General features: G+C 42.0%; 1 protein-coding gene across 3 annotated transcripts in view; it reads left to right on the forward strand.

Moving 5' to 3' along the window:
* The window catches only part of ATF6 (activating transcription factor 6), a 75,622-nt gene that overhangs the window by 36,497 nt on the left and 15,185 nt on the right, over positions 1–23,940 (forward strand). For all 3 annotated transcript variants that reach the window (XM_054637925.2, XM_054637924.2, XM_077181881.1), the window contains one exon: positions 21,078–21,162. In XM_054637925.2, coding sequence (XP_054493900.1) covers positions 21,078–21,162 — 85 coding nt within the window. The remainder of the gene's footprint in view (positions 1–21,077; positions 21,163–23,940) is intronic.

The following is a 23,940-nucleotide window of genomic DNA, read 5'->3' on the forward strand; positions in this document are numbered from 1 at the left end:
ATACAAGACTGCATGATGTGTCCTAAAAAAGCCCAGTGGAGTGTGGGTACAAAAGCCCAGCTGGTGGATCTGAGGTGCTTTGTCAGCAGGGAAGAGACACCTGGCTCCTCTGTGTGAGCCTGGTGTCACACAACTCTCTGTCAGAGCTCACATCTAGTTTGCCACAGAGTATTCAGGCCTTGCAATTGTTTCTAGAATTACCTGAATAGCTAGCTTAATGTGAAAAGTAATTAACTAAATCATTGGAGAAATCAAATCCCATCCAATTTACTTTGGTCTCTAAATGCTGCTTCAGATCATTCCACCCTTGTGTGGTTAGGATCAGAGTCCCCAAAACTTGGAGTGATTAAACAACTTGGGAGTAGATTTCTCCATCCTGGAAGGTTCACTCAGTGATGACATCTCTGCAGGCTTATTTAAGGATGGTGACATTTTTTAGGGTAAGAATGTAATTACTGTTCTTAAGGGAAACAAAGTTTAGAGTTCAATTCGCTTGGGAAGTTCAGAGGACTTCTGGCATTTCCTCTCACTACTTCTCTATTTCAAAGCAGAAATGTCTTCTAATATCAAAGTTTGCCACTTGCATTTATTCCAGTGCATATAGAGTATCTTACAATAGAATGTAGTAAAAAGTAGATATTAAATGGTTTCTGTTTCTTAGAGAAAGAGTGATGCTGGCCCTATGGGAATCAATGGCAAAGCCTTTACCAGCTTCTGTAAAACCAGGAATTGGCTTTATAAATTTCTGCTTCAGTGCCATAAACCATAGAGCTTCAGGGAAACCTCTTATTATGAAAGTAAATTTCTGGTCCTATAAGCCAACATCTGCAGTAAGCATTTAACAGCTTTTTGAGTTCTGCAAACAAGTTTTTGCTGAAATTATTAAGCCAAATTTCAGTCAGAACGTTTGTTCTTTCTTTATTTGCTAGGAATAAAAATGTCTAAGTTGAAATGTGCTTCTGTTGGTAATAAGCCAGTCCTGTGCTAATTGTATTTGAGATTATATAATTGTATTTGGGATGATCTGTTACTTTCAGGAAGCAAAAGATGATAAAGGCTGGCTTTGACATGCTTGTGCAGCAGCAGTTTGCTGTGCTGCACACACTGCTGGCAACAATAATTTGAATGAGGCAGGTTCCAATTCACTGCACTCCTGATGCCATCAACATCCGGCAGGGAAAACTGCTTTAGAAGAAGTTGGCTTCAGATGATGTTTCACAGCCAGAAATTCAGTCCTAATATATATTTTCCTCCTACTTTGTTGCACTTGACAATGGGTGGTTTTTACTGAACATAGTGTTTTCTGCTGTTGACTTTTTTGTGGATTTCTGCAGACTGGGATGTGTAATTTGGTGCTTCATTCAGATGAATTGATTAGACCCACATAGTCCTGCTGCCCTATCTATCTAGAGATAGAGCAGCTATTCTGTTTGAATCCTGTGGATTTGCAACTGCGGTCTGTTAATATGCAGATTTTTGAAAGATTTTACAAACTGTCCTTTTTCCTTTGGAGCCTGACCTTAGTAGCTGTTCAGAGGAAAAAGGTTACTTTATCCCAGGATTGTAGGATTTTTAGATCTTGTCTTATATTTTATAAATATGCTGAGAATAATATGTGGTAAAAGAACTGATGTTTAGGGCATAGTATCCATGATAAAATGGTCTGTCCTTTTCAAAGCAGAGCTCACCCTTTAGCCTGTCTTCTCTGTGAGGCCGATTCATGCCTCTCTGGGAGAATTTAGAAGCAAACAGAATGTGTAATTGTGCTTCAGCATGCCCTGAAGCTCAGTGAGTCAGCCTCTGTCAAACTACAGCTGTATTTGACTTTCAGATTTGAAAATCCATTATGAAAACCTCCTGTTTCCATCTAAGTGTCGATAGTGAAAATTAAGTCTGGCCTGTTGTATTCTTTGTTACAAATTCCATCTTTTCTGGCCAGACTTTGGATTCTTTCTGTGTCAGGGAATTTTCTCCTTCCAAATCCCCAGTGTCCAATGAAGCTTGCCTCATTGTTTTTGTTTCTGCTGTTTCTTGAACTGTCTTCCTTTCCATATGGAATATTTCAGGTTGGTGGGGAGGAGGTAGAGGTGACTTTCAAAGGGATGGAGAGGTGTTGGGGAGAAGGTTTCTCTGTGCTTTTTCTGTTACTCAGCTGAGGAAGATGTTGCTTTTGGTAGCATCTTAGAGCTTAGTCTAAAAACCTACAGAGAGAAATCTAATAATCTAAAATGAAATCTGATTTTTTTTGTTGGTCTATAGAACACAAATGGCCTCACCTCTGTCCTGGGATTCTCAAAATACTTGTGTATGCAAGTTAGGTAAAAGGACACTCAAAAGAAGTTAATTTAGGTTTGCAGCTAAAGGCCAGCAGTTTTTTAAAAAGTGTTTCTGTCAACACCTTCTCCTATTTTCCAAAAAACCTGACTCATCAAATGTCATCATTTGTCACTGAGGACATCCTTTGGGGGACAAAGCAGCAAAGAGCTGTGTGTGTACTGTGGAGAACAAGCAGCCTGAGAGGAGGGGGAAGAGGAGGAGCAGGCAGTGAGACATCCCAGATGTGTGGGGGTGGAAGCCAGAGAGGAGCAGCCACGAGTGGCAGCTGCAGTGCAGCATCTCCTGCAGCCTCCTGGCTCAACCAGGTGCAAACAGGAGGGACCAGAACAGCATTGCAGAATGGTGTTTCTGAGAAGGGAAGTGATGCCTGTCCCAGCAAGTGGGGTTTTGTTTCCTTTGTTCTGAGCTCCTGCCTGGAGAGCTGCTCCTACTTGGGAATCTATCCCAAGGCATTTTGGAAGCAAAGTCTTAGTCGCTCTGATTTTTATCTCCTTGGGTCCCTTTGAACCCCACTGTCCTCCAAATAAAGTCAAGAATTGATGCGGTCTTGAGGACAGATATATAAGCAGAGGCAGGAAAGTCAACTTGAATATGTCTGGCATGAAGCAGAAGCTCCTGTTGGATTTTGTGTGTATAGTCTTGATTCGTTTGTCTTCTCTATGGTTGCTGAAATTTCATGAATCATATTAATGCCATCACTGAATTTCTTTACACATCCCAAATCTAACTAATACTTTGTTATTTTTAAACTAGTATTTGGAAGGACAGCATGCAATGCAGATAATTATAGTGAAAATAAAACATGCTGCAAGAAATGTCTCCAGAACCCAAAGTGGTTGCAGGGAGACGTGACCAGTAATAGCATACACATATTTAAAATGTGCTGCATGCTTGAGAGACAAAGAGCTGTAGGCAAGAAGGAAAGGAAGATTGTTGGGTTTGGAAAACCTCTGTAAAAGTCCCACTGCTTATGAAATTGGTGTGGCCATAGGCTAGAGAAGTATAATTGGGAAGCATGGGAGGAAGATGTGATTATATAGTGGGAATTGTTTCAGTAAAGGAATGACAGCAGTATCTCACTTAATGAGAGTACAGAACAGCACTAATAAGAGTACAGAACAGACAATTGCCACCCACAAAGTGAGCAGGAGCACAAGTTTATCCACAGACAATTAATTTGTGCTCAATCAGAGCAGGTGGTGAAAATATGGAGCTCTGAAACAGTTCCCTTCCTTCCCTATTCCTCTTGAATAACCCAAGTTCAATAATGCATTAATAATACTTTACTTATGCCAGATAATAGTACATCTTTCTTTTGTGATAGCATGATGTTCATTGAAGAAAATTTTACTCAGATTGTTCTGAACAGTTCCCGGAAGGGAATGGTGGGCTCTTGCTTATGATCTGTAGCAGTATCTAATTGTGGGATTGATGCTGACTGAGCCCTAACTGTACAGAGACATAAATGATACCTTCATCTCTGGAACTGCAGTAGCCAGTAAGACACTGACTTGAATCTGATAAGAATGAACTGCTTGAAGAAATGACCTTCATGATACTTTTTTTGCCTTGAATGACAGTACATGCAGAGAGCACTTGAAAGTACCCCTGCTTGCCTTCTTACTTGAACTTCACACTTCCACAGCTTCAGACTAGTGATAATTTTCTGTTCATTTTCTGGTTTTATATCTGACACTCTAGGGTCTGTATAAAAGTAGGGCACGCATAATAGAGATGGGTTTGGTTTCATTAGTGTCCTACCTTTTAGTGAATATTAATCACTACAGTATTACATTTGAGAGCATTATTTAAAATCTTAGGCACACATTTAGAGTTAATTCTGGTCAGATGAAGTTATTTGCTTCCAGTTAGAATTAATCCCTTTGCCAGATTTTTAGCTGGACAGCACACAAAGCTTATTTTATGAAGTAAGAGCCCAGGTGCTGTTATGAGTGTGCACAGATTATCATCACCTCCCACTGGACCGAATAGAACTCTACTAGCTTCCAGGTTTTATTTTTAAATAGCTGACACTCCTAGGACAAGAAGTGTGATAGAATTCACTCTACATTCTCATCTTTAAACTGACTTTGAAATTGCTTGAAAGTGGAACATAAAACTTGTTTTCAGCTTCTGGGTCTCCTAGTTGTTTGTGGTCTATCTACTGGAATGGTGATGGGTGTGAGAAGAGATCGTTTTGCCTCATGCCTGGCACGGCTTTGCTCTTCACCCTGCAGTTGGATGAACTCCAATTTTGCCAGCACATTTAATAGAGACTGTCAAGCTTTGAGTTAGTGATTAGGAATTCAGAATGCCATGGGCTAAGCTAAGAGATCCTTCACACTGGAAACCACTGTTCAGGAAATCCTCTTTGTGTTTTGATTGCAAACGTTAAAATGTGCCTGTGAATAATTCTGGCACTTGAAAGTGTTTTTCATGGAGAGAAGGCAAAGCTGTGCAGGGGGTGCATGTGCACAGCTCGAGCAGTGTGTTGCAGCATGAGGATGCTGTGGAGGAGTGGCCTGCCTGCTAAATGCCATGGGCCACTGCCCTTGGAGCTGCTTGGCAAAGGGCACCAAGTATTGCACAAGTGGTTGTTATCATTCCTTGGTTTTGTGACTATCCAAAACAAGGTTGGAAGTGTCAGCTGTCTCAAAGAGGGTGGGAAGGTGCACAGGCCTTCCTCTCAGGATCTGAGTCCTGCCAGACTCCTGTGTGTTAAACAGTGCTCTCCTCTGAGACTCTAGAAGTGCACATTTCCAAGCTGTTCCTCAGCTTGGAGATTCTTGGGTTGAGTCACTTGTTAGCATCTGGGAAGCCCTTGTTTAATCTCCTTTCTAGGAAATCAGCATGGAGCTCTTCTCCTCTCTAAGAACAGTCCTGAGCATTCAGAAGTGCAGTTTTTCATCAGGAACTCAGTAGGCAATCAGTGGGCAGGTGACTCCTGGAAAAGGCAGCTGAAAGAAAACCAATCTGCTGTCTTAGGTGATCTGGGACCACCATCTCCAGAAGGGCATCTCCTTAACATCAAGGAAATAACACTCTGGGTTTCTCTTTCCTTTTGCTGGTCCATATGTTTGGCATTTGCTAACCAGCTGTAAGCCTTAACTCTCCAGCAGGCAGCAGAGGTGCTGCATAGAATCCAGGCATGAAGTTTCCCTTCCTTCTTCCTTTTTCCCACTCAATTTCCAAAGTGCCAACATAGCGAAACATGTACGAAAATGAAGGTAGACATCAACATGCTGTCATTTGGAGAAAAGCAACAGATGCAGCCATTTGCTTGGTGTAAAATTTTTCGCAAAATCAGGTAATTGCAGCTCTAGGAGAATGAAAGAAAGTGTAAAGAACTACATGTCCACAACTAGAAGGAAACTTTAGTTTAAGGCCACGCCAATGCTGAAAAAAGGATGTGAAGCCAGCTGGGTAAATGGCAATGTTGTGACAGGGTATTTCCATTTCAGGGTAGGGTTGGTTGGTGTTGGCTTGTTATGGCAGTCCAGGAGGAGGATATTGCCCACAGCATGGCACTTGTCAAAGGGATGTAAGAAATGCATGTAAAAAGCATGTCTGTCCCTTAATCTCATTGTTATGCACACATGTGCCTGTAAAGAGTGCAGGATAGGCCAGAGAGAAGAACCTGACCTTCTATAAGTTCTCAAATAATGATCATTTAATTCCATACAGGACTCCATCCCTCCTTTGCTCTCCTGGCAGTTCTAACCAGCACTGTCCAGCAGAGTAGAACCTCTTCACATGAATCAAGATTGATACCCTTATGACTTATTCTCTCCAAATCTTGATGGTTGACTTGAGAATTTACCTGTTTGTTTATAAAAGTCACTTCCAGCACCTTAATTCTCTTAGGAAACAGGCATCTTAGAACAAGACTAGTGTGCACTGAAAGACAAAAACCAGAACCCTGTACCTCAGCTGTGGCACCTTCTGTCCAGTTCTGTTACAAATCACCTCTAGCTGCTTGCAGTGCTTTTTCTGATTGAAAATGCCCTGACAAAGCCTTGGTGCAGCTGCCTGGACATGTAGGAAGTTATAGTGTTGAATCTGGCCCATCAGAGGATGTGTTACTGTGCTCCTGGTCTGGGTTTCCCTCCCAGTAATGGCATGTGCAGTTGTTACAGAGCTGTGTATGCTCTTGGTGTGCTTACAAACAGATCTGTGTGGGATCAGAGGGACAGAGGGGAATGATCTGCAGCCTGGGGACTGCCTGGAATTCACACTGCTTTGTGTGGGTCAGGCACAGCTCTGCAGAACCACGAGAGGTTCAGAGGGCAGGAGGGAATGGAAGTGAAATGGAGAACATCCAGCAGGAGGAAGTAGCCTCAGGCTCTTGCTCTGCTGTAGACCTGCACATTAAGAGCATGATAAGGTATTTTTGTTGATGAGTTTAGTTAATGAGGAGAGTAGTGACTACACATATTAAATGGGTTAATGGCAAGCTGAGTTGCCCTCCAGCTAGAAGAGAAGATTTGGATTGGTGCCTTCAGGGTGCTCAGTACCTCTGATAATTTGCAGAAGTCATCATGAGTCCAAGATGTTCAGTTGTTTTGTGCCGAATTAAAACCAGTACAGTAATAAGAAAAGAGGGTAGGGTTCATATGGAAGCATAATTTAGGTGATTTTAAAAGTGCCTATGCAATTGATGCTATCCATATAGTGAAATCAATTATTTTGCCATAATATTTGTACCCTCGGTGCCTAAGAGGACACTGATATATACTCATCTAAAATCTTTCAGGCATCATTCCTCACATCTTTGTTCTGTGATTAGAATTCTGATAGAGGTTTCTTTGACCTGAAAGTCCCCTGTATTTTGAAATAAAAAAGCTGAAAACTCCAGTGGCTTGGTGAAATGTTGTGAATGGAGCACTTCATTTTTAAAACCCACATTTATGAAAACAGAGTTTCTGTGGTTCTCTGATACGGTTGCATCACACTTTGCAGGATGTTTGTAGAAAATGTGGAAATTAACTCAAGACTTCTTCTTCCACTAGCAAAATGTACCTAATTAGAACTATTGAAGGCAAAAGCCTTTACTGTAGTTCTAGATGCTGCTAGCACATGTCAAGTGAGAGGTGGACTGATAAAGGCTTAAGTTGGCTTAATTTGCAGTGTCCCTCTCATACTTCTGTTTTTCTTTTTTAATTTCTTTGCATCTGGCTTTCTTTCTTAAAAAATGTCACAGATTGCTGTTGCTACTTTATGGACTACCAGGCACCATAAATTCTCAAGCACCACTCAAGGCTCCTTTTCTGCTAAATGGAGGCAGAAATGCTCTTCTCAATTTTCCCCACCTATCCCGAACACCTACCATTGCATGGACTGGATTTCTTTCCAGAGGTGCCTTTCCTTCTGTAAGTTTTAAAAGGAGCCCAGACAACTCTGTGAGAGAGCTAAACCTGGAAAAAATTAATCTCACCCTGAGTGGGGAGATGAAAGGCTTTTATTTGCTCGAGCTCTTATGTTCTAAATGTGGTGGAGAGCAAGTAGTGATAGAAGAAAAGTAAAGGAAGAGAGACAGGCCCAGCCTGAAAGCAATAGCCTGATGTCTTCTGAGTGGCAGGCAAGCAAGCATCCCCACATTTTTATCCTCCCAAAGCTGACCTTTCCCTCTCTTTTATCTAATCTGGTGCCTGTGATCTTGCTAATTCAACTGCTGTGGCAGACAGGCAGTTACTCAGATGGTGTCAGGAGATGGACAAGGAGTGTGGTGCTCATGCACCAGTTCACACCTCTTTTTATCCATTCTCAGGCTTCAGAGCAGGATCCAAGCAAACTATTGTCACACAAGAAAGCTTTTTTGTGGAAACTGCTGTTTTCTACCAGCTGTACAATGGACAAGTGCAGGTGGCTTGTGTGATGGCTTGTACAGCACTGTAGTACTCTCACACTGTTCAAAACTGGATGATTTATTTTCTTCCCTAGCTACACGAGCAGATCCCAGGACTTTCTAAGGGTACAGACCAGTGAATCATTCACATGGTTTATCAGCACCAGAAAGGAGGGTTCCTGTTGTCCATGCCAGTTCCTTGGCTGTGAGTACTCAGGTCTCTCTTTGGGCCATTTTATTTTATTATCTTGGTGGGAAAACAGCCTGAGGAGCTGAGGGCACTTTCAGGAGAATCTGACCATTGCCAGAGGCTGGCAAGGAAGGAGAAGGGACCCTCCTGTTTTAGGTGGTCATGGGGATCAGATTGCTTAGGCTATGCCCAGCCATTCTGAAGGGCACTTCAGGTAGCTCCAGGGTGATTAATGAAGAATCCTCAATGTCAGGCATCCTTTTTGCTTCCAAGTAAGAGTTAGTCCTGTACCTTATATATGCTTTTAAGACCATTTTCCATCAGATTGTTTTCTTGTTTTGGTTTGAGGGGTTCTTTTTAGGGGAAAATGCTGATTTTTTATAGTACTGTTTCACTTATTAAATGATCTCTGTTTCTAAAAACTGATTTATGCGTTCCTCAGCAAGACTAGAAATTCAAACAGAGCAGATGTTTGGCAAAAAATCTGGACTCAGAATTGAGATTTAGAAGTGAAACCTAGAAGTGAAACTTAGCTACAAATGTGAAAAGAAGGAAGCTCATTGGGCTGGGCTAAATACAAACCAATAGGCAAAAAAAATAAAGGGAGCTTCATCTTCATACTCTCTTAACTGAGATTATTACTAACAGAGGCAATAACTTCTTTAACATTATTATATTGAATATCTCTTTAATTAGAAGAAGCTATTAATAGTTGATGAATCCTTAGCCATACAGATGGCCTGGGATCTGCAGAATGAGAAACATCTTTCCAACAAGCAGCTGTAATGTAATACACATTGCACAGCTTAAAATGCTGCCATCGAATTTGGATTCAGCCCACTGCATCCTGATATTCAAACCATGTTGTCTGTGCACCAGCATTTTGAGGGAAACAGAAGGCAGTTTGGCTTTGGAGCCCCAGCCATGGCCTGAGTGTGCCAGACCACTGTGCAACCATGGCAGCCCAGGAACTCTGCCTGCCCCTGCTGCCAGGATGTGCAGAGACCCAGCTTTGAGATCAAGTCATTGCAGAGCTCTGAGTAAAGCTGGGGGGTTCAGGCAAAAATGCAACTGACTGGTGACTGAGAAGAGTGTTTATTTCTGTGTTTTCTCCATGTGTTTCTTTCCTTATGTCCCGTGTTGCTCTGTTCTTGGGGGCTTGGCAGTGGCATTTGCATTGTGGGTGATTATATTTATTAAAAGGTATTCTTTTATTCAGCTTTGGCATGAGAAGAGTGTTTATTTCTGTGTTTTCTCCATGTGTTTCTTTCCTTATGTCCCGTGTTGCTCTGTTCTTGGGGGCTTGGCAGTGGCATTTGCATTGTGGGTGATTATATTTATTAAAAGGTATTCTTTTATTCAGCTTTGCAAGGAAGGAGAAACTGCTTTCAGCAGTGAAATCAGAGGACCCAGTTCTTCAGGTTCCATAGAAAGGTGCTTTCAAAGCTGCTTTACCCAGCAGGTACTGGCAATGCAAATGAGATCTGTATTTTTAAACCGGGTCAAAGGCAGTTTAGTAAAAGTACTGCCTCTGTTTATAAAACAGCTTTCTGCCTGTGACCATCAGCATGGTGACCTAAAACATCATTTCTTGCTACTGCTTGGGAGGTGATTACCTCCATCTCATTGGAGTTAACTTCATAGAGGTTTAGAGAGAGATTCAGGTACCCAGAGCATATGAGGCTAAAGGATGGGGGGAGGAGGAGATCCCCAGAAACTTAGCTCATGATCAGTTGCTTTTTCCAAGAATTTGAGGGACAGCAAACACTTCTAACCCAGACTTTCCAGTCCTCTGATGTATTTCTGTGTAATTGATGCAACTTCCACAATTAGGAAAGATTTGTTGCTAATTTCCTGTACATCTGCTGTGCTCTCAGAAGCAGCATCTCTCTGGCTGCAGATGTGAATCAAGCTGCCACTGTCTGCTCTTGGGCAGTAACATGGGTTAACCCCATCCAGTAAATAAGAACCATGCAGCCACTTGTTCATGCCCTGTCTCCCCACCAGTGGGGAGGAGAATTGGAGAAAAAAAATGTACACCTTGTAAAATAAAAACAGTTTAATAATTAAAATAAAATAAATATTATTATAAAAGTGGTAACAACTATAATGGAAAGGAGAGAGAGGAGAGAAGCAAATGATGCACAGTATAGTTGCTCACCACCTGCTGACTGATGCCCAGCCTGTCCCAAGAAGCAATCCTGGCCAGTTCTCCCCAGTTTGTGTACTGCACACAACATTGTGTGGTGTGGAATGTGCCTTTGTCCAGTTTGGGTCAGCTGTCGAGGCTCCCAGCAGTGCACCTGCTCACTGGCAGAGCATGCCAGAGCCAGAAGTCCTTGATTTGGGGTAAACTCTCAGCAACAGCCAAAAAATTGGTGTGTTATCAACATGAATTCAAAACAGCCACTGTGCCAGCTGCTAAGAAGAAAAATAAGTCTCTCCTAGTTGAAACCAGGACAGGCACTCAAGGGCAAGCAGCAGCAAGCTGGGGCTGTCCCAGCAGAGAGAGGAGAGAGGAGCACCCTGAGTTTGGCTCCCAGTGTGTTTGATCTGAGTTTAATTTAGACTTAATTTATTCTCTCTTGGCATTAGCCTTGCTTTCAATTTGTTTGTTTACCCCTCCCAGTGAATATATTTCCAGCAAGTTGACAACAATCACAGATCAGTGGATGGATCAGGAAAGGGAGAAAGTCACAATGACTGTGAGATGTAAGCTGCAGTCATCATTTTGTTCCCTCAAACCAGATCTGAATCCAGTACCTGATATCCTGACTGCAAAGGAAATGTATGTTCTCTGTGCAGACAGTAAAACATATTTTAAGGTAAATCCCAGGTGTTCAACTCAAGAATGCATCTGTGTGTGCTCAGATTTTGGGCTAATGAACAGTTGGGTCCTGTTGTGCCAAATGTGTCTATTGTGCACACTTTTTAGAATAATTAACAGCTTCTGTAAAATGAAGTTTTGCAGTCTAGTAGTATTTTTACTTGAAGCTTTAAATGTATATTCACCTGTACACCAGTAATATATATAACATTTTTCTTTGCATGGGAACATGCTTGGATCCACTTAATAAAAGTTGCCCTTCAGATTGAATCCTGCATCTTGTGTCCAAATTCTGACACTCTCAGCTTCCTTAGCTGAGCTGTCTGAGATGCCCAGTCTGCTGCAAGTGCTCTGCTTCTTGGCTTGTAGCTGTCTTGCATAGTGTGGAGCTTGAATGGGAGGTTTAAATTCTTTCTGGTGCTGCAGAAGGCGAGAAGACAGTAATTTCAGATTAGGGCTGGCTCTTGTGCCATATGTGTTGTAGGACTGAACACACTGTGATCAAATTGATTGCCTTGATTAAAAAAAAAAAAAAAGAAGTCTTGACTCTACTTAGCAGTTGTTTCTGATTAGGATTTTAAAGTTCTTTTGAATCCCCAGCTGCCTGCATGTGTGGGCATTTTTGCACTTTAGGAAAGCATCCTTTCTCCTGCCTTGAAATGAAATTGTTCTGCCAGAAGAGCATTCAGTCACAGGCTGTGTGATCTTTCCTGAGCTTGTGTAGCTATTCCTGAATGTTTCTCATGTGTCTTTAACCCTGATTGCTGTCTTTGATAGCTTTCTAACCCTGATTGCTATCAACATCTTTCTCACACAGTCTTTTCATGAGAGGTCAGCAAGTCAGGGAAAAGGCAAGGTAGAAGTATGTTCTTGACAGACTTGAAAATTTGAGCCCAGGTCCTTATGGATGCTGGAAATGTTGCTTAGAGGAGCACTCCGGTCCAGCCTCCTGTGTGGAAGAAGGCTGTTGCTGACAGTGAGTAGGCTGTGGCATTGTCAAGTGGACTCTGAAGAGCTCTCAGGATGATCTCACCACAAAGTGAGATCAAAGTGTTCTAGTACTTCACTGTCCTTTGAAGTCAGCTGGAAGAGAAAGCAGAGGACAGCTGTATTAGCAAATGGATTTGGAACTGCAGTGTTACGTTGAGCCAGCATTTGGAGAAAGCCTGGCATCAATTTCTCTTTAGCCATGCAGCTTCTGTTTCATGGGAATGGGATCTGAGGAGATCCCACTCCCCTCTAAAGAGTGTACCCATGGAACTGCACTGGTTTCGTGCACTGGCTACCTCTGTGCTTGTGTGGCTGGGCTGCAAAAGGCAGAATAGCAGAAAAGCCGTGTTTGCTGATAGGAGCATTCTCCTCTATGGTTGGGGTTGTGTGTGCTTTTTGGGGCAGTCTCCAGCAGAGCAGCAATTCTGGGAATCCAGGATTTGTCTTCTGTAGAAGACCTGAGGTCATGCTGACAAGTATAGAAACTTTCAGTTAGTGTTTTGTGAGAGAAGCAGAGAATCTGGACTATATCCTTTTTGGTTTTACTGGACTGGATTCACATGCCCTATCTAAATTACATGTTTTTGCAATTACAGATCGCAGTTGCAAAACTAACAGCCTGCAGATGCTATGCAAAAGCAGAGCTCTGCTGCAGTGAATTATAGAAGGAGGAGTATTTCTTTTTATGGATAATAGTAGTAAAACAATTAATTCCTTTTGGGTCTTACAAGTTTGTAAAATCTGCAAAGACAGTTGAGAGACACAGCTGGGATTTACAGATGAACTGCATTTCTGTGCTTCTGTAGCCTCTGGGAAGGACAGAAAATGGCAGAGAAACATAATTTTCAGATAATTAGAAGCAAACATTTGTAATTTTATGATGCTGGTTAGATTGAGAGAGCCTTTAGAAGAAAACCTGATCCTTATCAAACATAATGGAGAAACTTTCCCACCAGTACAAGCTGGGATTCTTTTTCCTTCTCTGAGGCACAGAAGTCATACCTTTTCCACTTTGTTTTGAAATGCAGATAATTTCCACAAATAACACACCCAGAAATTACCAAAGCATTTTCAAGAACGCTTTAGAACCTTCCTATACAATTTTAACCAAAACTGTTCACTTAGACATAGAATTCTGTCCCTCACATCCTCTTACTTTGCGTTTAGGATTTTTTTTTTTTTAATCTGCTGCCAAACCAAAATTACATCACAGCAAATGCATGCATTGTTCTTTACTTTTGGCCCTGCAGAGCAGTCCTGCAGGCAAGTTTAATTGTCAGGATTTCTGTCCAGTCTCTGTCCTGTGCCCTCCGTGGTAACATGGCCTTTTTCCTTCCTATTCAAATCAAAAAGGACAAAACTACAAGGAAAAACACATTTATCAGAGAAATAAAGTCCAAATGGGGTTCCTTCACCTCATTCTCCCTTGCAATTGGACTGACACTCGTGTGCTCCATTCAAGCTTCTGCAAACTATGGTTTCCTGGGGCATTCCCTATTCACAGGGCAAGGATGATGGTATGTTGTGCTTCTTTTTTTGGATGTCTTGCAAGTCAAAATTGATACTGAAATAGCTTAGATAGAAATGAGGCAGGTTCATCTCGGGTAATTCCAGAATGAGGGATTTGCAGAGGAACAGAAGCTTGAGAGAGCTGGTAATTTTGCTGCTCTGGTGTCACTTTAACAGGGTGAAGATAGGTGTTTCAGTAGGATAGGTTGATGAGCTTGTCTTTGGAAGCATGCTCGTGTTCTGCTTCCTGGAGGAGGGAGACATGGTGCCTTCCCAGAGGCCCACGGGGTAGAGTCTATAGATACCTGATTACCAGCATATTTCAGTGTTATCTTAAGACATAATTCCTCCTCTTTGGCCTTGTATGTTGAACAAAGGGATTATAAACCATGAAAATAGAAAAACTGAACAATATGTCAGTATTTTTCACCTCTATACACCTGCTTTACGGCTGCCTTTTGTGCACCTCCACAGTGCTTTGCATGTTTGTGAACCCAGCAGGTCTCTGTTATCCTTAGTAGTCTCCATAACCTTTCAGGTTCTTAATCCAGGAGAGATCCTTTGCTACTGGTTCTCCTTTACACAGAGAAAACTCTCCAAAGCTGAGCCCTGCTCGTGGACAAGCAGCAGTGCTGCCTTTGGATGGAGGGGGAAACTCCTCTGAAGGAAGCTGTGACAGGGTGAATTTTCCATTCCTCTGAGGTCTCTGGGATTTTCACAAGGCCCTCTGACTCACAGTGAGGTGCTTTCCAGGTGGCTTGCTTTTGGAGTCCAGCCCATATCACATCTGGCAGTAGCACAATTTACAATAAAAGGCACTAAAGACTTCTGCATTAAAAGGTCTCTCATGTGGGAGCTAAACTGGATAGCAACTCCTTCTTCTGCCAGGACAGTGACTACAAGTTGTTCCAAAGTGCAGTTAGGTTTTATTTATGAAAATTTTTCTGGGAATGGCAGAAAGGTGTAATCTTACACTAGAGGACATTTTATTGACTGTGGGATTGAGCTATTTCTGGTAAAACACTTAAATTAAAAATCATATCTCATCACTTCATTCCATCACTGTGTGCAAAGAATAGGCTGTAAAAACCACCTGTGCACAGAAATACAGGGATTGAAATGGCACTGGGGTGAAAAGGAACAATTCTGGCAAAAATGAAAGCAGAAAAACAATCTCTATTCCCACTACTTTTTGGAGCTTTCTTGTTCTGGGACAATCTTCTCCCCATCCATTAAAACCTAGAAAAGTAGTTAGATGCTATGATTAGGGGTTGAATTCTCAATTACAAACTCTCTTCTTTAAATGTGCTGCAAACTCAAACTGTGTTAATGTGTGCTGGCTAACATCAAGGTTAACATAGGTAGAACTGGTACAACTTCAAATTAAATTAAATGGCATTGTTAAACTCAAAGTGGTAAAGCTGCTCTCGGGATGTGCTGCCAAGAGTTGCTGCAGAGAGGCTGATACCTTGTGAAATTTTATTGTGGGGTTTCTGTGGGTTCCTTGCAGTCATTATCCCATTTTTCACCTGCTTCCATACTCTTCATGTCATGGATTCCACATAAGGATCCATGATGAGGTAAGTAAATCTCCTTGGATTTCTAAGGTCTACCTTTAAAAAAAAACTCAGAAACCAACCAAACAAAAAAACTCAACAGATCAACTTTAAAAACAAGCCAGCTTTACTAAATTATGGTATGATGAGCTAGAGTGGTGGCTATGAGTCACAGTTTGTGCAGAGGTTTTAATTGGCTTCCTCTCTTTTTTTTTTTTCTTTTCTATTCTCAAAAACATCCCTATGCTTTTCAGATATAAGGGTCAGAAATGTTTCCATAGGCACTTTCCCCTCTGCATTTCTGCCCAGTTTAACATCCACTGACAGTGAAGACAGTGTTTCAGGAACTTCTGGCATATTCAGATGGACCAGTGCTGCATCCAGCATGGTGTAACCTCAGGGCACTGGATGGTTGCCATCTCCCAAATGAATCAATAATGAAAATATACAGCCATTTCCTCTACAAATTTCTAAACTTTCATACATGTCCTTTTTGAAATGCATGAGGAAACCAGAAATGCCAAGGCCTGACTCCCATTTACATCCTGCTCTGTGCTTTGCACTGTTGGGAGCTGCTGGGGTAGATGAGGATGAGCCTCTTGGCTCTGAGTGCACATTGGTGAGTTCTCTTCCCTGGGGAAGCCTCCTTCCATGTTTGGAGAGCTGCTGACATCCAGCCCTGCATTTCTGAGAATGGAGTTCCCAGGTACCATTTCTTGGCCAGGAGTTGTGTGCCAAAGGCTGGGATGCTGCTCAGGGCCAGGTCATTGGCCTGTGTAGGAGAACAGGACAGACACATCACATCTCTGGTAACAGCAAAAACCTGGAAAAAATGATCCTGAAATTTTAAAGAAGTGTCAGATCTGTAGTTTGTGAAAAAAGCTGGCTCAGGGGCTCTGCCAGCCCAGGGGTTTAAGAAGTCTAGCTCCTTGGAGTGTTGGTACTATGAATCAGTCTCTGAAGTGGCATGCAGTATTGGGCCTGGGAGAGCATATTTTTGTTGCACATTCTTTGTACTGTCAAAAGCATACCTGTAAAGAGGGTCCAGTGTCATGACAGACTCAAAATCTCTGAGATGTTCAGAAAAAATAGGGTCAAAAGACAGTGCATGGATTTGATGCACAATTTTGGTATGATCAAAAAAGCACTTGTTTTCTGTCACTCACTAGGTGTGTTCAGATAGTGAACAGATACGGTTTTAGGCTGTCAGGAGGTGTTGAAAACTGCCAAAAGTTGTGCCATTAAAGAAAAACAGCCCCTCCATGGGATGTGGAGAGCTCCTCTGATGCCTTGTGAAGGCTGAGCCAGAACAGAGGCTGGACAGAGTTAAACAATAAAGCAGGGATTTATTAAAGGCCTCAATGGATCCACCTTGGGCAGCACAAGAGCCCAGCCACGGCTGCACCCAAGATGAACCAAAATGGTCACAAAATGCACAAACAGTCATGGGGTCTCTCAGTTTGATCAGTTCTGCTCCATTTGCATCTTGCAGTTCATTGTCCAATTCCAGCTTTACGGTTAGCAGTCCCCTCCTTCTTGTTTTTCTCTCTTCAGTCTATGTTGTTTGTGCTCTTGGGCCTGAGATTTGGGTGGTTCTCCTTGGTCCCAAGCTAGGGAAAGAATTGTTTTGTCTAGCTACTCTGTGAAGAGAGGAAGCTCAGAACTACACACTAAAGCAGCACAGAATATGAAAAATATAAAAGCTAAAACCTGAGGCATCAGCTCAGCCTGGGTCGGCAGCGGCTGTAATGTGGTCCTGGAATCACAGCAGGAAGATTCAAGCTGGAAGAGGTTGAGGCACACAATTCCCTGGGAGATTTCTTAGTCATAAATGGAGATGAAAAAATGTCCAGCTCCAGTGTTTGTTTGCTGTAAGAAGCCTTGGGAAGCTGCTGGACAGAGTGACAGAGTGCCCTTTGGCACGCCTGGCTCCTCTTGCCCCCTCTACTCTGTCAACTGCCTTTGTTGCAACATTCTAGCACAGAGCAGGTCTCCAAGGCCCTGGTAAATCAAGGCAAATTACCAGAATAGCACATTAAAGTTTTTCTTTGGTATTTTAATCTAGTCTCCTCTGAGCTTTTATTGCTGTAAAGCAACAAATGTCACTTTGTTTTTGCAAAAGGTTTGTCAGAGATGAAGCTCTTAATGAAGAGCAGGGCTCACTGGGACATCTTGACAAAGTCTTTGTGGGAAGTGGGGCGGGGGCTGTGTTCCTGGAGCCTTGGCTCCCACATGGATCACATCTGTACTTTGCAGGGTACATGCTCCACAAGCCCCCTGGAGGGGCCCGAGCCTCAGCAGCAGCATGACCAGCAGTGTTCGCACAGGCAGATGTGCTAAATATGCTCTAACAAAGCACATCTCAATCAAGAGTCCTTAATTAAGACCTCAGAAAAGCCTTTTGAAAAATACTTATCCATACCTAAGCACAACCACTAAGAAGGTAAGAAAAATCTAGGGGAATTGATTTGACAGAGAGAAACCCCCGGGACAGGAGGAAGGACAGCTCATGCTGAGAGTGCAGCGCCTTGCGGGGCTGGAAGTCCTCTCCTTTGTGTCCTGTGTCACGTGAGCTTCCCTGAAATGGCTGCCCCACTTCTCCAAACAGTCCCTGGAATATTTTCCTCTGTCGTGGGCATACTGCGAAGGTTAATTCCTGTGTGTTTCTGTCTCACAATGAAGTAGGAATGGAGGAGGTGCAGGACTGCTCCCTGGGAGGTGCTGTGGCTGATGGGATATGCATTGCAAAAGCCAAAACAAGCACTATTGCCAGTTCTGTTAATTTAAAAGCCAAGAGTCCGGATTAGAGGTGATGGTAGTTTAAGAAACAAAATTAAATCAAAAAAACCCATGCCTAGCATTTTTTTCCTCTGTTTAATGAAGCTTCATGCTATGCAGTGATGATGTTTTGTTTACATCCTTAAAACTATGAGAGTTAAAATTTTTTAACAAAAAAAGAAAATGAAACCTAAAACGTCTCCATATTTTCATGCATCTAGGTAGGAGCGACTTTGGGTACCAAACCACATATCATAGACTGAGGCTGAAGCTGCAGGAGCAGCAGTATTTTTGGAATATTCTAGCACAGTGGGACAGGATTTCCATTGCCATTTGGCTGTAGGGTTAGAGATACATGAAGCTCTAAAGCTTTATCCCTGCTGGAGCCCTGATAACACTGATCTGATACACAAGAAACCTCAGAATCCTTATTGCAGTCCCATGTGTTGTTGAGACTTAACTGAATTAAGGTAATGTGTTCGTGGCTGGATTTTTAGTATCTGTATCTGTATCTATCTGTCCATCTGTATCACAGAACTGCAGAGATGATCAAAAGAAAAATGAGAATGCTGAAGCAAGGATCTCATTTGAAATATTCTTTCCAGGCTGATATTTTTCCAGTCATTCTGCCAGCAGTCTCAGGTCTGCTTAGTCTGTTTAAACTGTCGTCTAAGTGCAGCTCCTGCTCCAAGCCAAAGCCATCTGTTGTTGGGTAATAGTTCTGATTTATTCTGCCTCTGGTTGACACTCATGCTCCTGAGCCAGATGCTGACTTGCAAATTTTGCTTTTATTAATTTTCAGTTTTATACCATGTGTTAACATCACAAACAATATTTTAATTTAGGTTTGTTTTGGGGGTTTTTTGTCTACTGTTTAATATTAGGGATGAGTGTGACAGCCCCTTCTGGGATGCAATTCAGCATCCTTCAGAATGGCACACAATATTTTAGAAATGCATTCAAACAGTGCTTCTAAATGTCTGATATCTTCCAAATCACTAATCTGTACACTCGTTTCTGTGGCATAGAATTAATTTTGTTTCGCTTTCAAAGAAAAGGTTTGGACTGCTTGAAGACTTCTGGGCTTTAGAATGCTGTGGATGGCTAACTAAGGTCAGAATATCTGATATTCTACAGCATACCCTTTGACTTCAGTGAAGAATGAGGGTAGTTAGGTAACTTTGCAAGTTTGCACTGGTGCAAAATGCATATGAAAGATAAAGATGATTTGAGAGATGGATACATTTCACCAATTCCAGATATATAAAATGTCTCTTTGTAGATGGGCAGCTTCCAGACAATGGGTGCATCTTGCACATTAGCTCCTGTTGGCAGTCTGGGTTTAGAGCTTTTTGTTTGTCTGTTTTCTCCAGAGTTGCTGTTGAATCACTGGGAGGTTATGCAGCAACTCCAAAACAGGTTTGAATGCAACTGTAAAATCCTTGTGGTAGCTCTCAATACAATTTATACACACAGTAAATAAAGGTGCCATTATAAGGCAGCATAGATTAATGCACCAGTCTTCAGATAGGTTAGCAAAAAGCAGTTGCTATTTGTAATGACTCTCAGGTGATCATCTGTGCAGTACTTGTGGTTTGGTAGGTAGTGATGGACTCTCAGAAGCATTGAAAAAGGAAAAAATCAAACAGTATAAGCATTTTTTAAAGTCTGCTAAAAATAGTCATCAAATTGTGGCAAGGGCATTGTTACAAAATTTAATTTAATGGACATCTTATCTTAGGCCTGTTCCTTTGGGAACATTGGATTTCAAGAAGAGTTTTTATGTAAGGTTCATTGTCTTAGTGAATGTTTTCTTAATCTTAAGTGGTTCAAAAGTGAAATGGGAATTACATACGTGATCTGAGAATTATACCAGAGTGGTTTTATAGTTTTGGTTACCAAGATGTTTTTTGCAGACATTTATTTAAGTAATGTTTTCTTCTCATGGTCAGTCATTTAGTGTTTTGGGGGAGGAAAATTTTTGATGGGGAAAAAAAGAGAAAGAAAGTGATATTTCTGCAATGTATCTACAGAATATCTTGACATATTTGACACCTAACTTTGTGTGTAACTCAGTTCCCCAAATCTTGCATATAACACTGTAGTGTTTATATTTTAAAATGGCAAAATTACAGTTACCCTGACATTAATAAATTAATGTATCCTGAAGGAAGTCTAATTCAGTTTGCCAAAAAGATAACCTTGCCCAAAAGTATGAGATGTTTGTATGGGAAAAGCATGGGAAAGCATGAAAGGAGAGCATCGAACTGGCTTAATAATATGGGAGATGCCTGGACTGCAGCTTTTAAGTTCCATTGATAAGGGAAGAACCATATTTTTCCAGGCTGCAAGTTGAGCAGCTTGAGTTCAGCAACAGCACAAGAGCCCTGGAGAAAGGCTGTGTTTCTCCCTGCAGGCCAGGTCTGTATCCAGGGCAGGTCTGTTTCCTGCAGAGGCAGCTTCCACTGTCAGAGCCGGGGCAGTTTCTGCTGCCTTACAGCAGCACCCAGGAAAGATCAGATACTAAAGCACAGCTTCACCATCCAACTTCCCTGGAAGATGTTGTCAGCAGAGCTTGTGTTTCACACCCCAGTCCAGCTCTGAGCAGTGCAGTCCTGCTGCACAAGGCATGTGGTGTAGGAGCTTCACAGAGCAAGATGACTTATATAGAAAGTAAACAGCTGTGCAAGTAAAAGCTTCAATTCAGCAAGGTCCTTAAACATATGTTTAAATATCATTGAAGTCAAGTTAAATTACTTTAATCATATACATAAGCACTCTGTTGAATGAGGGCTTAATAGTAGTTTGCATCTCTTTCAACATGATCAAGGCTTTTTCATATTTGCTGCGTGCAATAGGGATTTCTTCTTGGTTACACAGCATGAGCAATTGCTGTGACTTTTGGAAGACTCTCTCAACAATATGAATTTTCTGAGCTGTTGTAAACAGTACAGTGTGGAATGCCAGTAAGAGAGAATGGAAAGTCATTTTCCCAGCTCTCTGCTTTGAGAGTAGATTTAACACATCTTTTCTGCTGTTTTCCAGGACCACCTGCTACTGCCAGCCACCACACATAACAAGACCAGGAGACCAAAGATGTCTATAGTGCTGCCAGCTGTAAACATCAATGGTAAGTGCAAAAGAAGTAAGGGAACGATAAGAGAACAGTTTCAAAGAGATGTGACTGACTCATACATGAAAAGCAAACTTAGGCCAAATGTCTGTCATTACAGCTTTGCAAAAGAAGTCAAACTGATCATTACTGGGGTTTAGTTGCCAGGGTCCCCGCTGGAGCTGGAGTACTGGCAAATCTCCCATGCTTGGTCACCCAGACTTTGAGGAGAGGTGGGGACTTGGCCAGCAGTTGTGCATTGTGGCTCTTTCAAGGACGGGGAGGGTGCCATCCAGTCCTGGTGATTTGTACCCAGCTGATTAAGGGTTACATGAATGGGATTTAACCTCTCTAACTTGATGGCTCACAGAGCCCATGGAGACTGTCCTCATCTCCTCGTTTGGGTTCCTCCCACGCTTGCTTAGCAGGGCAAATTCCTTGGCCTTGCTGGTTTATTAGGATGCTGACTGCCTTCCCTGGCCCTCCTCAGCTGTTTACCACGCTGTTATACAACACTCAGTGTGAGTGGGACCTCTCAGCACTGCCTGGTCAGGATTAATAATCATCATGTTACGGTGCTGCAGGACAGCAGAGAAAACAGCTTTGCGCTGGGGCACGGGCTTATTAGTGCACAGAAATGTTCTGGGTCAGCATTTCAGTCCCACACGAGAGACAGGACATGACCTACTCAAATATATCATGAATTCAGATGGTGAGGAATTGCCAGGGTGGGACATGCTTGGGACACAGGGTCACTGCCACACTCATCAAAGGCATTGAGAAACCTGGAGCAGTGTAAACTTTACTTTTTGAACAACTGTGCACATAATGCTTTTTTAAAACATCTGTCTTTTACAGTACATGTGAATCATAAGCCCAAATGTTATTGTTAAATCCCAGCATGCTGAAAACATTATCTGCTGATGCGAATTTCCATAAACTAAGAAAAAAAGAATCAGTTCAGGCTTTCAGCATTTTAATAATTGCACTTTCCCATGCAGTACAGCCGAGTGTGATAATCTGTACAGCTATCCTAGGGGAATTTTTATTAGATGTATCAAAATTATTTTTGGCATTTATCTGCCTGAAACTCCCTTTTTATGTCTGTTACAAAAATCCTTTTCTGGCTGACCTGCCCGCATGCGAGTGGGCACTTTATCACTGAAGTACAAACACTATTTCTAAATTACAAATTATTTCTTCTTAACATTTTACTGAGTCCTGTTTTTACTTGAAATAATTTTTCATTTGCTGGAGTAAATATAATTTGGAAAATACGCATCAGAATCCAGTGACAAATCTTATCCATAAATAATGAAACATTGTGAAATTATATTTTCATCAGTTCTTTGGGATTTTTTCTTTGGAACATCAGCATAATCCAGGAAATAAAAAAAATGTCCAGGGATTTGGGCAGAGATGTCGAAACAGATGAGACACAAGAATAGCATTAAGTAAACAACAGCATCAAACATGGGTTCCTCTGTGACACCCGCCAGGTGTTGGGAAAAAAGTTACAAGACAAACAAGAGCCAGTAGGTAACTTGGCTTGATTTTCAATTTGACTATTGATAACCATAGGAAATGATTCCCTAAAATGTTCTGTCTGGAGAAGAACCCATTTCTATCCTTTGAGAAAATTGCTTCTCCACCCTTTTCTGCCTCTGTGGGGACTGGAGTTGATCTGCACAAGCATCTGGGACTTAGCTGACAGCAGAGCTTTCCTCCCAGCTGTCTGCTGTTCTTTTAAGCCCACCTTAATTCTTTGTGCACCTGCAGAGAGTTGGCTGCTGGAAAAGGACGAGTCTCCTTTGGAGAAATTGGCAAAACTTGCAGTGTAAGAACTTGTCCCCTGTGACCTTGTGCCTCAGCCAGATCTCTGTGCAAGAGGGGAAACCTTTTCTACTGCCACTTCCTTGCCCTTCTTTTTCACTGCCACAACCCTGGCAGAGGAGATGACAGGAATAAAATGAAGGGGTCTTTGTTTTGAAGTTTTTTCAGAACTTCATCACTTGCTTGTGATCACTTGCATTGTGTACTAAAGTTTACCCATGACACTGTTTCCAAAGATGAAATACTTGACAGGGCAGTTGAGAACCAACCCTTTGAACTACTTGGACAGTCTTTTCCCAGCAGACAGTCACCCTTTTCTGGTCACACTTAGATTGTTCTGGTGCCTTCTGAGGCCCACTAGAGACTGCCTTTAGCTGGCTTGAGCCATTCCCACCACTGGCTGCAGGGACAGAGAACAGGTATGGACAATGAGTACAGAGTGGAATGAGTTGTCCACTGCTGTCCTACATGGCTCTGCAAGACTAATCTGGCAGTTTCCACAAGTGTACAAAGCAGAGTCAAGGTTACAGCTTGAAGAGTTTTCTGGGAGGAAGGTGGCAGTCCTTGTGCTGTGAGGTAGTGACAAAATGTCAAGAGACAATCTTGTAATTGATGTGAACATGCACGTGTGTGCAGTCAGTAAGATCAAAGTTTAAAAGGAGATCTTGTTGATCTTGTACAAGGCAATAGCAGTATGTTATTAATTTTCCAGGTGAAAACTTGCTTTCAAGTATTCAGTTTCTCTATGCTGGAAAAGAGTAAAAACAGCCATTACCTTGTAACGTGCCATGTGCTTCTTCTCACAGCCTGAATCACCCACGCCCCTCAGAGAGCATTAGGATAGAACCAGATCCTCACTGTCCGGGTGCACAGAAACATATTTGCCTATTTAAATATGTTTAGTGTGTTAAGATATGTTAAATATGTGTAAGTTTAATTTTTTCTAAGTACAGGAACTTGTTA

This window comes from Agelaius phoeniceus, chromosome 8 (assembly GCF_051311805.1).
Source record: "Agelaius phoeniceus isolate bAgePho1 chromosome 8, bAgePho1.hap1, whole genome shotgun sequence".
In the NCBI taxonomy this organism is placed as follows: Eukaryota; Metazoa; Chordata; class Aves; order Passeriformes; family Icteridae; genus Agelaius; species Agelaius phoeniceus.